General features: G+C 48.3%; 3 protein-coding genes across 3 annotated transcripts; all 3 read left to right on the forward strand.

The window, feature by feature from the left end:
* Positions 1–708: 708 nt before the first annotated feature.
* Positions 709–2,242, forward strand: UPC2_0 (Sterol uptake control protein; the record flags this gene model as incomplete). The annotated part of the gene is made up of 2 exons (XM_031151227.1): positions 709–732; positions 953–2,242. The coding sequence occupies 2 exons, from the start codon at positions 709–711 to the stop codon at positions 2,240–2,242; spliced, it is 1,314 nt and encodes a 437-aa protein (XP_031003374.1).
* Positions 2,243–5,972: 3,730 nt separating this feature from the next.
* On the forward strand, positions 5,973–8,198 carry LHYA1_G006288 (uncharacterized protein; the record flags this gene model as incomplete). The annotated part of the gene is made up of 2 exons (XM_031151228.1): positions 5,973–6,335; positions 6,708–8,198. The coding sequence occupies 2 exons, from the start codon at positions 5,973–5,975 to the stop codon at positions 8,196–8,198; spliced, it is 1,854 nt and encodes a 617-aa protein (XP_031003372.1).
* A 792-nt stretch (positions 8,199–8,990) lies between these two features.
* On the forward strand, positions 8,991–13,621 carry VPS10 (Vacuolar protein sorting/targeting protein; the record flags this gene model as incomplete). Its single annotated transcript, XM_031151229.1, has 4 exons — positions 8,991–9,446; positions 9,499–12,920; positions 12,971–13,320; positions 13,374–13,621. 4 exons carry the CDS (start codon positions 8,991–8,993, stop codon positions 13,619–13,621), a joined length of 4,476 nt encoding a protein of 1,491 aa, XP_031003373.1.
* Positions 13,622–14,315: the final 694 nt, after the last annotated feature.

Consider the following 14,315-nt stretch of genomic DNA (forward strand, 5'->3'; position numbering starts at 1 on the left):
GAGACAATTGAGTAACTATGACTCCTCTTATAGAAGGTACGAAGTACAAGTTTACTTTACCTAGGTAAATTCTCGACGTTCGCGGTGATGCTTGCTAATGGAATGAATTGAGCCTGAGCCCAGCCAGCCAACCACCCGAGGCTAACTCCATCTGGCGGATGGAAACTTGCACCCAGCCAGCTTACCTTCCTTACCTGCCTTACCTTCCTGACAGTACCGTACCTTAATCTTGCCATCTCGAACCAGGATTAGTCATCTTGCATCTGGCTGAGCAGGAAGAGAAAGAAATGAGTGGAAAGAAAAGAAAAGGACAAGAAAAGGACAGGAAAGGAAAGGAAGAGCGAAACAGGGGGGGGTTATTTGTCAGCTACATACAGTACTACTCCGTACTTGACAAAAAGCAAAGTTGGAAATGAGATATCAGCATAAGACGGAGGTATTCTGGTACCTTGCAGCCGCAACAAAAGATATGCAAATTGCCATGTGAGTGATAGACATCTGCATCAATCAGCATCGTATGAGAAGGACGGCCCGGAATCGATTGTCCCCGCCTTCCGTCTAGTAGTACTTTCTAGCCGTGCATGGATCCTGGGTCCGGTACGGCATCAAAACCAACGTCACAGCACGGAACTTATCGTACCTACCTTACTTTACTTTGACTCCAATATAATATGCTTTCTTCTTTCCCTTAACCCATACGGTATCACCATGCCCAAGACCTCCACAGCACGAGTCTGTCCTACCCGAACTCCGTAGACATACATAGACACAGGCACAGGCACAGACACAGCCACAGACACAGACAAAAAGACAAACTCAGCCGCACACAGAGATGCCGCCTCGGAGATCCCATAAAAAATCAAAAGCCGGCTGCCAACGGTGTAAGGTCCGAAAAATAAAGGCATGATTGATGCAAATCCCGCAACTGGAGCCACATTAACAAGTAAAATAGTGCGATGAAGTGCACCCTATATGCGGGAACTGCTTAAAGCATGGAGTCTCCTGTGATTTTGGAGGATGTCCTTCAAGTCCTGCTACTCCAGGAGTCAGCTCCCCCTCAATACAGAAGAGCACTACTAATACACCTGACTCTTTTGGGAACAACCCCTCTGCCTCTCCTCCTTCCCCAGGATCCGGTTCTGCTCTTACCTCCTTCTATCAAACGCCCAGGGACCTCGTAAGAACGAATATTGATCCCGCAGCCTCGCGCCTGCTCGAGCTTAGGCTTATGCACCACTTTACTGCAAAGACCTACATGACCTTTACGGAGATAGAAGCCGCTCGACATGCATGGCAAGTCGAAATACCAGAGATATCATATGATGCACAATATCTCATGGATGCTATACTTGCCGTTTCGGCTCTCCATCTCCGCGCTCAACACCCCAACGACCAAGTCCTGATCCGAGCCTCACATCGCTATATGGCCTCATCAATTGCCCAGTACTCCTCTCTTCTTGATGGCGGCCTATCTGAACTCAACTCAGAAGCCCTTTTTTCTACCTCGGCCCTCATAGCCTTCCAGACATCGGCATCACGAAGATTCGAGGATTTCCAGGGAGAGGGAGGATATACTCTGCCCCTTGCGTGGTTCCATTCCTTTCAAGGCGTCAAGACAGTAGTTATGGCTAGCTGGCCGTGGCTGAGGCAGAGCAGTCGGGTTTCTCCTATTATCAATGCGCAGCCAGCACTCTATTTAGACCTTGATCCTTACCGAAAGCTATTCTTTGCGCCTCTCCTGGAAGGCGTCGATCAGCAGATCGAAGGCTTGCCAAGACAATTAGGCGAAGAAACCAGACAAGCATACGAACACTCAGTTGCGTTTCTGAACTGGGCGCATTTGAAACCAACACGCTCCAGAATCCTAGGTTTTGCTGCTACAGTGTCGCGCAGATTTGTGGAATTATTCACACAGCATGATCCGCGTGCCCTTTTGATTGTCAGTTGCTTCTTTGCTCAAATGAGAGCGGTAGACAACGTCTGGTGGCTCGAGGGTATGGCGAAGCGGGAAGTCAATGGAATACGCAGTCTATTACCCCCCATGTGGTGGCCAATGATGGAATGGTCATTGCGAGTTGCCAACCATGAAGGTCCCGTAACTGATGAGATTTGGGGCACCCGCGTAACTGGAATAAGGATTGAAGAAGAGAATCTTGTCGCTAGGGGCCCTACGGTTAGCAATCATATAGATATTTTGGCTTCCATTCTCGAGACTTATGCGCCTCCGGGACCACCGGATTGAAAGCGAAGGAAGATGCGCTGCATATCAGAAAGTGTCCTAAGAGTGGCAGGCACCCTCGAGATGATTCAAGGAAGCGTCAGGCTTCAGTGCGCTGGGAGAGTGGCACAACAAAAGGGTGTACGCACAGGCAAAAGCCCATTGGAGAATCTCATTTGAGGATTTTCGTACGAATTCAGATACCCCGGCGAAGAGGAACAAAACTTATGAGATAGTAATGTCATGTACAAATAATACTTAATTAGCTAATGTTCACGCATTCAGATGATTGCTTTTCATCTTCTGAGGATTCCTCCATCTCAACCCATTGCTTTCTCCAACCAAAGATTTCTTGAACATCCCATCCCCTCGCTCAAAGTACCCCTCACACTTTGCCATCTCCAAGAGGCTAATCAGTATCACACACCTCTTCTAAAAGCACCACAAGAAGAACTTTCACCCTACTACAACAGACAGCCCTCCCCCTACAGGGGCTCGTGAACGTTAATAGAGCGTGACCGGCGAGTAAGGATGTGTTTGTTGACCGCAGTAGGGTTTTTCGAAAAATAGTTTTTTTTCGCGGATTGATGGGTGGGTGGGGTGGGGAGCCTCAGCAGAGGTTAAGTTATAGCGAAGTTATAGCGGGACTCGGGAATATCTGATGATACTGTAATAATAGAATGCCGGGATAAGATGGAGATGGGTGGGAATGGGGTTAGAGGACAGGAGCTTTGAGGTGAAATGATTGCTTTGTTTTGTGGGAGTTGTAGTTGCAGTTATATACTAGCCATTCATGGGACTCGATATATATAAAATGATGGTATAAGCGACTTTTCTTTGCTTGATTTTCTGTGTTTTAGGTTAATAGGGTTCACAATCCAACACCGGTTGTTTCTACTTGAGGTTGGAGAATAGTTCAATCATTTGCCGCCTGATTATGCCCAAATGATGCGAGTTGCCTCCATTAATGGTGAGATCTTTTTGTGGCGCAGGAGTCAGGCTGCTGGAGAAAAGGGTGTATGGCTGGGTTCTGTCCAGTTCAAGCTCCCCGGCTCTTCCGGGAACAGTGTCACTTTAGAATCCGAAAAAGGCCAATATGAATATTGGATTTGGGTAAGACCAGTTCGTAAACGCAAGGATAATTGACTTTAGGAAACGATGCTTAGCTGTTTCACTCGTCGCTGAAGAAAGAAAGGCTCCAAGGGATGGGAAACGTGCTAAGAGATATGAGAGTTTGCTGGCTGGTCTTCAACCTAATCTTTCCTTCTGCTATACTGTAAGAGACAGGCAGAGCTAATGATGATTAATGCCAGCCCTTGAATCGCCGTAAGAGTACCTGGTGTACCAGCTTTGGACTTTGTAGCTTTTTTTCTGTTCCGCTCTTATATCGGCACGCCAGTATAAGAAATAAGTTGGGAGAAAATGCGACGTATTTTAAATCTGTGGATTTCGAATTCACTTTGAATTCAGCAGCTTAGGAGACCTTCGATATAATTTGACTGGACGCATCTCCGAAACCCTTCACTGACATCTCGGGGAAAGCTGCTGCGCTCGCGAGCTTTATAGGGAAGAGATGTGCAAGCAACTTCGAAGGAATCGCCACTGCTGAGTGAGGAGCAGAGCGGTGAATGATTACTAGTCTCCAAAAGATGATTGTACGAAAAATAAAGAGGCTCGTTGCGAACAATTCGGAGCTTGACAACAGATCTGTGTACAAGTACGATCCCCCTTTTCACTGCATTTCCCGAAGCGATCAGCGTTCGAGGTCTCTGTCCGCTTGGTACTGTACTGTACCTGTCTGTACCTGTCTGTACCTGTACCTGTACCTGTCCCCGTGCACATGTCGCACCAGATAAACTCAAGATCAGTAGTGCTAATCTTGCAATCAGTGCTTACTGTAGCTCGCACGCAGGACATAGTAAATGTCGTTATCTTGCGTGCCGGAAGACAATCAATGACAAAACATAGGTACTGTACCTGCGCTAAGCACGGATATGCTACTGAAATTCAAGTGGTTTATATGGGGAAGCAACGCATTAGCGAAGTCGCGTCGCGCTGAGCTAAATTCTTACCAAGAACGAAAAACCACGCCATATTTCCACAACTGAGTTTGCTAGGACCTCAATCTGAACCCCTACAGTATCTTGATTGTAGATCCAACTTACCGGGGTTGCCAGTCTCCCATCATCCGTTCTGGAAAGTAACGTCTACATACTGTAGGTACGTGTGTGCGTGTGTGCTTGACACGCGCTGACCATGTTTGCGGCAGCGGGATGGCACGTCTGAGGAGCAGGTTATTGGCTTCTTTAGGTTCACCGGTTCGTGTCAGGGCTCAGGAGAAGATGCATTCTGCCGTACATTACATGACGTGTTGGATTGTTACTTGGTACGTCTGCCGCTAAGATCGCCCAGTAGTAACAGAACCAACAGGCCTTGAAAGCAACAGGATCAAGCAGAGTAAACTGTGCATATATTTCGAAGAAGGCAGAACGCATCAATAACAGCTATGAGACCTATGGGGCATGGTCTTTGCTAGTAAGTGACGGTATACGCCGTTATGCTATACGGTAAATGTAACGAGTTACGGGCTAACTACTGTAGTAGGCTCTGCCGTTCCGTTCCGTGTTGTATTGGCGATTTGAGGTCGTACTGTAGTTTATTAAGCGATAGTTTATCGGAGCTATGCTCATCTCTGAGACTTTAGGGAATCATTATTGTATACTCCCCAAGGGGTCCACGCCACGGGTTGGTTGGACGGGCCACATGTCGCATTTACGGCTGGTTGCCGAGACTATCTCATGAGGGCTATCTGTGATTGATGCTCAAGACGCAGGGGCGGTTGGACACGAGTACACGGACCTGGTAAAAGCGGGATATCGAAATAGAAGTGAGCGCTTGACAAGTTGACTTGGGCATACGGAGCGGATGATATCTTGCTAGATCCTGGACCTGTGCTGGAATCCCAGGGAGCTGGAGAACTATTGTCAAGAAGATTTCATTTTAAACTGCTCGGAATGGTTAGGTTATCAGAAAGAAGCCGTAAATTTGTTCTATGCAGTTCACATGGACATGGGGTCTATTGGCGAAAATCAAAAGAGCCCTTGCATATAAACCCTGTTGCTGACCCAAAGCAGTCCAGTAGCTGGCGATCATTAGCAGAAAGAAGCTCGACTACCCCTTCTCAAGGTGCGATACTAAGGGAAGACGGGAGAGGGCGTGGCGTCTCAAGGGACTGTACGGAGACGCGGCTCCTTACTGGTAGTAAAAATTGAAATACCATCACGAACACAGCCCTCATTGGTGCAAATCCACGCGTCTACACCAACGACTCGTGCCTGCCTCATCACACTGCATTCTTGTGTCTTCTGACAAACCAATGGCCAGCATGCCAAAATACCCTTTGTCTCTCAATTCTCGACACTTCCCAAGTGGACCAATGGCCTGGAGCATTTCCCTGAAGGAAGCATCGGCGCCAACGTGTTCTTGACGTTTTTGCCAGATTTGTCTAGCGGTTCGCAACAGTGCCGCCTGTCAGATTCACACTGTACGAAGTACCCCTGAAGTGCAGTGCTCTGTCGGTACCCTTGCCCCGGTCGATAATAATAGGCGAATTGATGCTCCCATACCTATACATATCAACAAAAGTACCTCCTGCGCGGGAGCACATTGCATTGCATGAATTTCACGAAAGCTGCGTTCCTACGACTTATTACGGCAACAACGACTCTCCGTACCCCTCTTCTCCGACGCAGTCATGGCGCCAATGCGTCCATCAGGACGTGGCAGACTTGAAGGCCTTCATTCACTGGATCCTATCTATACATCATCAGTATCCCTCTCTAGCTCATCCTCGGATCCCAACTCGACCGCCCTCACCCCTCGAACTCTTTACGCCCAGACATTCGACCGACCCAGCTCTTCCCGCAGTTTACCATCTACACAATACAGGAAGAACATGAAGGAATTTACTGGTTTCGAAACCACAGAGGCCGAATTCGACGCTTTACCGCTTGCTGTACGAAGAAAGGTATGTAGTACAATATTCTTAACCGAGTGGGGTAATGGACGGGAATCTGGGGAGAAAGTAGTCAGAACTATCATGCTTGAGAGGGTGTCTGTAAGAACTGTAGACATGCTACAGTTTACACGCTCAATAACCACCTCATTTGAGCTAGATGGTGTGATTTATTGATGCCCCAGACTTTCCCATCTTGCCCCTAGTTTTGGTCGACGTTCTACTCTCCCTTGAATACTCCGTAGTGCGGGAGTTACCATTAGTCCTCCCTAGTCATCACTGGTTTGAGCTATTCGACACGCCGTTAAGAATGCTACACCCAAATTTGCAAAATAGCGGTGTATTGATCTCACACGCCCAAAGCGCGATGCAGCTTGTCTGCGCCATCACCTGCAAGCCGCGATAGCTTCAGACAGCTTTCCTCATTTTAATTTTGCCTTGGCTACACTGAAACTGACACTCCTTCTCCATTAGTACTTTTCAACGTTAGAGCGATTGAGATTCGCACAAAACAGCAGAACCAACGCACTTAATGAGCTACCTATACAACGAACCCGAAAGGGCTCGATAGCAGATCGTCGAGGCTTGAATACCCCTATGATTTCACCTCCACGAAAACCTTCTGGACGACTACGAAAGCCCGCAAAGCAACATTCGGTCACCAGTAGTGAGGCGTCGTGGTTCTTGACTCTACCGGACAAGATCAAAAAGCAACATTTCACGCGAGAGGAACAGGTCGTATTGGCTGGACGTTTAAGGGAGAGCGTGATTCTCGATGCGGCGGACGAGTCAGTGTATAAAGCTAAACAACGTCAACTAAATCGAAGTTTGACGGTACCTTCGGCTTCTACGACTCCTACAACACCTATAACCCCGGGGAGCAGTGGCTCGAGTCGACGTAGCCAGGACACGAAAAGCAGTATGGCTGCTGCCATGTTTGACAGCTTTCGGTGGATGGATGAGGAAAGTGATCTGGATCTGCGCTTAGTGCTGGATGATTACCATGCCAACCTGGATGGCTGTCCCTCCCCGACAAGTGCTAGGAGACCATCCTTTCGCAGACAAATGTCAATCTCTAAAAGACCTTTCGGGAAGGGCTCCCTTCCGTCACTACAACACCACAGTCCTCGCCCTCCCCCTCCGCCTCAAAGCAGTCACAGTAGTCACAATCGACAACAATCTCGAGCACTCTCCCTTATACAACCGAAGCATGTCCCCCAGAGCTCGGTATCGTCGATAGATCCCAACGCAAAACATTATCAAGACCCCGAAGCACGGTTGAAGCTACGAGTATACCTGGCCTCGCCGCAGAAGTTTGACGAGGCAATCGAATTTGGATTTCCTGCATTGGATGGGACAGACAAGGAGAACAACCCCCCGAGACGAATGTCGAAGGAACAAGCATTGAAGGGACGGTCATCAAAGGACGCCGCTGGTTTTAAAAGCTCATTTGCTACAGACGGTGGCATCTCATTTCTGGATGATACAGCGTCCCTATTCGACGACGACGTTTCAATGCCCGACCTCGACTCGCCGATTACACCTCAAGGTCCCGATATTGTTTACCGACCTCCACCAAGAACTTCGACTTCTGCATATGCATACAGTGGTGCTAAAAGCAGCAAGACCTCGGCCGATTACTCGCACCTTGGTATCACGAAGCCTACGGTGGTGAAGCCGCAGGATGGCTATACACAAGCAATGGCAGGGAGCAGAGAGATGACAATGAGGATGACATTGACGCGGCCGGATTTACGGGCAGATGAGACGACGCTATATGGATGGCAAATGACGAAGGCCCCTCTCAAGGAAGCGGATCTGCCGATGGAAGATGATATGGATGAGAAGTTGGAAAGCAGGGGTCCATTTGGGGGCCCCGATGGGTGGGGCCACTCAGAGAAGGAGGACGGAGTCGTCAAAAGATTTTGGAACAGGGTGAAGAGCTCTCAAAGGAAAGCGACTTAGATGGATAGCACTAGAGCATTTGATTGTCTTTGTATAATTTAGCGGGGGCATAAGGAGTCCTGGATGTTACATGGCAGGATAGCATATGTTGCATCAGGTTGGGCTTGATACCACTCGTTGATTATAATATATTCGATTCTCTAATTCGCCTTCTCCAACCACCCCCGTCCTATATGACTTTACTTGGGATTATGAAGTAATGAGGAGTATTTCTTGTGGGGGCCGCATGAAGAACTGCCTTCTATTCGCGTTTGCACTGAAGCCTGGGTTTGAATTTGCATAAAGAAGCTTGACTTGCTCCCAAGTGCCAAGCTCTTTGTCCGAGGCCTATAAGCCAGATTTGGGTGGAACATTAAATATACCAGTTGCATACTGGTGGACTGAGTAGCTGTCCGGTGCGACGACATCACTTAGAAATGTAAACCGAGATAAGAACACTGTAATATAAGAACAGGACAGACTAGGCAAGGCAAGTTGGAAGTTATCCTAGAAATCCTTTAGCTATAAAGAGGCGGCACTTGCCCCACCCACCCCTGTCAACCTGTGAAATCGCCCGAAACATCAGGAGCTGACGCTGCAAGGCAAGTACCTCCGTACCGTACATGAAGCCAACTTGACAGTATCCAACCTGTCCTGTTCACAACTCCTCCATCCTCCATCCTCTTTTCAACTCAAATTCACCGGCCGAACTACGGATATCAATCTTCGCCCTTCCCTCATCCAACCGCACTTTCTACCATTTGACAAGCACCAAGCAAGCTTGATGCGCTTCCACAATTTCAGCTCGCGATCATGAGGCTGCAGTGGCGGAACCTTCTGCTGTCCAGCGCTCTCCTTTCAAAGGCCTGGGCAAAGAAAGATGCCCCGAAAGTCGACACCGCAAAGTTCGACTTCATTCCCTTCAACTTGAATTACTTCGAGGACTCAGATGTGATTCTGTTTGAGAGCGAGCTCGACAGGGACGTCTACCGCTCAGAGGATGCTGGCGTAACCTGGGCACCGGTGGACGGGGTTCCAAAGGGAAAGCTTCTGGAATTGTCGATGCATCCTGATGATCATCAAAGAGCGTATATCATTACAACCGAGACCACTCATTATCGGACTAGTGATCGGGGCAAGACGTGGGAGGAGTTCTCTACAGATGCGCAGGCGACCATATTCAGAGAGGCTCTGACATATCATGCTGGGGATCCAGATCGAATTATATTTAATGGGATGGACTGTACGGGGATATTCTGCGAAGAAGTGGTATGCCGTCTGCAAAGTGTAGTGTCTGAGAACTGTACTGACTTATTGATAGACTTTATATACTACGGATGGATTCTCAAAGGACCCCAAGATACTTCGGTCTGATACTGTTGGCTGCCACTGGGCTAAATCATCGCCGCAATTTACGACTGGGGATGCGGATAAGGATGCGAATAGGATTCTATGCGTCGTGAAGGGTCGGTTCTCTCCCTGGAGGAAAGACTTTCGCCTCCTCGTCTCAGATGATTTCTTCAAGTTCGAGGCGGACACCATACAGGAATTCGAGCCAGAACTCGAGCCAGGGCGGACTGTCCAGGGTATCATCAACATGGCCGTAGTCACAAACTACTTGATTGCTGCTGCAACTGCGCCAGGCACTGACGAGATGGCTATGTATGTTTCTGACGATACTGTCAAATGGCATCGAGCAATCTTCCCACATGACCACAAATTGACAGAGAAGGCGTACACAATACTCGAAGGGACCAACTATAGCATTCAGATTGATGTTATGACCAGCAAGCCTTCCCAACCGATGGGCGTATTTCTCAGCAGTAATTCGAACGGAACATACTTTACTCGGAATATTGAGAATACAAATAGAAATATATGGGGTCTTGTGGACTTTGAGAAAGTTTCTGGAATACAGGGAATCGTCTTAGTAAATATTGTTGACAATCCAAAAGATGTCGAGGATCTCGGCATGGCCAAGAAGATAATATCCAAGATCAGTTTCGATGATGGCCGAAATTTTGATGATATCACCTGCGACGGGAAGAACCTCCATCTTCACTCGGTAACTGATCTCTCGAATTCTGGCCGAGTCTTTTCTAGCCCCGCTCCAGGCCTTATTATGGGTATTGGCAATACTGGAGACCAGCTCAAAGACTACAGTGATGGTAATCTTTACGTTTCTGATAATGCTGGTTTAACGTGGCGACTGGCACAAAAAGGGCCTCATAAGTATGAATTCGGAGACCAAGGTTCTATTTTAGTTGCAATCAAGGATGAGCACAATGACCTCACGGACGAAATTCAATATTCAATAAATCACGGAAAGGACTGGCAAAAGGTCGACCTCGGCATGAAAGTGAGACCACTTCAGTTGACGACCACTCAAGACTCCACCAGTCTCAAATTCTTGCTCGAGGCAGTCGGCGGCGAGAAAGACAATCCAGCAGGCTACATCATCGCCATTGACTTCGACGGCATGCACGAAGCTCAGTGTAAGAAAAAGGACATGGAAGACTGGCCAGCCCGAGTTGACGAGGATGGTAACCCGACCTGTGTCATGGGTCACAAGCAATCGTACAGCCGGCGAAAGCCTGATGCAGATTGCTTTCTCAAGAAGGTATTCGAAGATCCTGAAGTTATTTCAGAGCCTTGCGAATGCGCGGATGAGGATTTTGAATGTGACTATAACTTTGTCCGAAGTGCGGATCGCAAGGAGTGTCATCTCGCTCCTGGTGCAGCTTTGGTCCGCCCAGCAGATGTGTGTAAAGAGACAGCTTCACCCGAAGATACCTTCCAGGGCTCTTCCGGGTGGCGCAAAATTCCCGAGAATAAGTGTAAAGGGGGCATCAAAAAGGACGAATTGAAAGAATGGAAGTGTGGAGACACGGGCGGCGTCCATGAACCAGCTTCGGGCAAAATTTCTAAAAACCAGAAGGCTATCCCAGGGGGCAGGTTCCGGCAAATTGTTTACCTTGAGAGAACCGATATAAGTACTGGTGACGATGAAACGCTTCTTGTCCGCACTGATGCGGGCGTTTTTCTGTCCCATGATCACGGCAAAACCTGGGAGGAGATCTTGGAAGACGAGGAGATAGAATCAATCTATCCACACCCACACTTCAAAGATGTGGTATTCTTTACTACCTCCACGAAAAAGGTGTTTTACTCGACCGAACGTGGAAATCATATAAGGTCGTTCGACGCCCCTCGGCCCCCAAATAAACAAGACTTGCCGGTCATGAATTTCCACTGGAAAAACAAGGACTGGATAATCTGGACCGGAGCAGAGGAGTGTGATAAAAAGGAGACATGTCACTCCATTGCCTCCGTCACCCGAGACCGAGGCGACGACGGCTTCAAAACTATGCAACGATACGTTGACAAATGCCAATTTGTGAAAGAGGAGCACAGCCTTTATTTTGACTCTCCCGAAAAGGTTGGCAAGAACAAGGACACCGACGAAAAGGATAAACTCATCTATTGCAAGGTCCGCGAGAAGGAGCGCAATAATGATGACGGTAACAACCCCTGGCAACTTGTTTCGAGTGAAGACTTCTTCCAGGAGCCTCCGAAAGTTCATTTCTCGGACGTGGTGGACTACGCCACCATGTCGGAATTCATTGTCGTTGCCACTAAGGACTCGGTGCGTGAGACACTGAAAGTCGACGCCAGTGTCGATGGACGAAATTTCGCTGATGCTGAATTCCCCCACAATTTCGAGGTGACCCATCAAGTAGCGTATACCGTACTCGATAGCTCGACGCATTCGGTTTTCATGCATGTAACTGTTGAAGGCGACCCGGGCTTTGAGTATGGAACTATCATTAAAAGCAACTCTAATGGTACCTCCTACGTCAAGACTTTGGAAGCTGTTGATCGAGATCGTTCTGGATATGTCGACTTTGAGAAAACCTTTGGGCTCGAAGGGGTCGCTATGGTAAACACAGTCGAGAATTACAATTCCAAGGACTACAAGAAAGAGGGCAAGAAGATGAAAACCCAGATCACTCACAATGATGGCGCTGAATGGAATTACCTACCACCGCCAGCTGTAGATGTTGATGGCAAGAAATTTGGCTGCAAGGGTAGCGTCAAGGATTGCTCTCTTAATATTCACGGATACACGGAACGATCGGACAAGTCCCATACCTATTCCTCATCCTCCGCCATTGGTCTTATGCTTGCTACTGGTAATGTTGGCCAATACCTAACGAAAGACGACGGAGATACCTTCATGACTTCGGATGGTGGTATCAACTGGATTGCTGTCAAGAAGGGCAAGTACATGTGGGAATACGGCGACCAGGGTTCAATTGTTGTCATCGTCAAGGATGGTGAAGCGACGGACGTTGTTCATTTCACTTTGGATGAGGGCAAGACCTGGCAGGACTTTACATTCTCAGACCATGAGATCCGAATAGAAGATATCACAACCGTTCCCAGCGACAACTCCCGAAACTTCCTTCTATGGGCTAAAGATGGCGGCGACTTAGTCACCATCAATCTCGACTTCACGGGGCTTACAGATAATCAATGCAAGCTGGATGAAGAGAATGTTGAAGCGGGTGATTATTACCTCTGGACTCCCCAACACCCGAACCAAAAGGATGATTGCCTTTTCGGGCATGTTTCGCAATATCACCGCAAGAGGATCGACCGCACTTGTTACAACGGTCGCATGATTCCGAGTCTACACGAAGTTGCAAGGAATTGTACTTGCGCAAGACGAGATTACGAGTGGTCAGTTTTCTTAATATATTTCCTTTAATTTGTTAGCTAACCTCATGCAGCGACTTCAACTACCAGCGCCAATCCGACGGTTCCTGTGCTCTTGTTGAGGGTCTGTCCCCCGCAGATCATTCTTTGCAATGCGCCGATGATCCCGACCAAAAATTGTATTACGAACCTACAGGTTACAGGAAACTCACCACGGACACTTGCCAAGGCGGTACTCTATTCGAAGTCAGCACGCCCCACCCGTGCCCAGGGCATGAAGAGGAGTTTAAAAAGAAGCATGGCGCCTCGGGTGTTGGCATCTTCTTCGCTATCGTTATTCCCATTGCTGTGGCTGCTGGTGTCGGATACTGGGTCTGGCGCAACTGGGCTTCTAAGTTCGGCCAGATTAGACTTGGTGAACAATGTAAGCCCAAACACCCATTTCCGTAATTGCGATATTTGCTAACAACTTCACAGCATCGTTCGATGGCGAAGCGCCATGGATCAAATATCCAGTCCTCGTGGTAGCCGGCATCGTGGCCGTCGCACAAGCCCTCCCACTGCTCGCCGCTAGTCTCTGGCGTTCAGCCAGCGGAGCATTTGGCAGGAGCAGAGGCGCAAGATTTACGACGAGAGACAGCTTTGCTAGAGGTAGGGGCGATTACGCGGTTGTGGATGATGATGAAGGCGAGCTGTTGGGCGAGGAAAGTGATGAAGAGGTTTGAATAGAAGGGCTTTTTCTTTGGGTTTGCTGAAAAGCGAATGGATAGGCGGCGGTGTTGGATGATGCAGATGCACATACTCTCTCGTTTTTGGTACATTAGATTAAGCGTGGTCCTTACAGTACGGCCTGATGACGTGTATATCATAAATTCCTTTGCGTTGTAATATGTGCCTTCATTGAAGATTTTTTCCAATCTTCCTACTATATTGCACAAGGAGCTTGGATTCCACTAAGATTCAAACCCCAGGACACCGGTTCCGGATCAGACAGCGAAGGCAACGGGCTGAAATACTCGTAAACTTCATTCTCATTTCTCTAGCCCTCCAAGACAGGTGCCACAAACGGGGATATTCCAGTCGTGCCGTCACAGCTCTTGTAACTGGCAGTCAAACGCTTACCTCTACGACCAGGGAGCTGCGAGGTCGGCATTGCTTGACATGGAGAGATTTCCGATTTTATCATGCCTCAGAAGTCCCGAGATATTGAAAAGATACTTGGAATAAAATTAAAGCTGACCCTGTCGGAATAAAAGACCTGCTTACATCCACAACGGATTGCGGCATCAAGAAGCCGGCGATGATGCTGCCGCGGAATTGGTCTTGAGATGGTTAATGGTCGAGAGGGGCGTACGGAGGTCTTCGGCGATTTTGATGCTATGTATCATGTTGATAGAGAGACGTAATACTGAGAAGTGT

Source organism: Lachnellula hyalina (assembly GCF_007821495.1).
Source record: "Lachnellula hyalina strain CBS 185.66 chromosome Unknown contig00125, whole genome shotgun sequence".
In the NCBI taxonomy this organism is placed as follows: domain Eukaryota; kingdom Fungi; phylum Ascomycota; class Leotiomycetes; order Helotiales; family Lachnaceae; genus Lachnellula; species Lachnellula hyalina.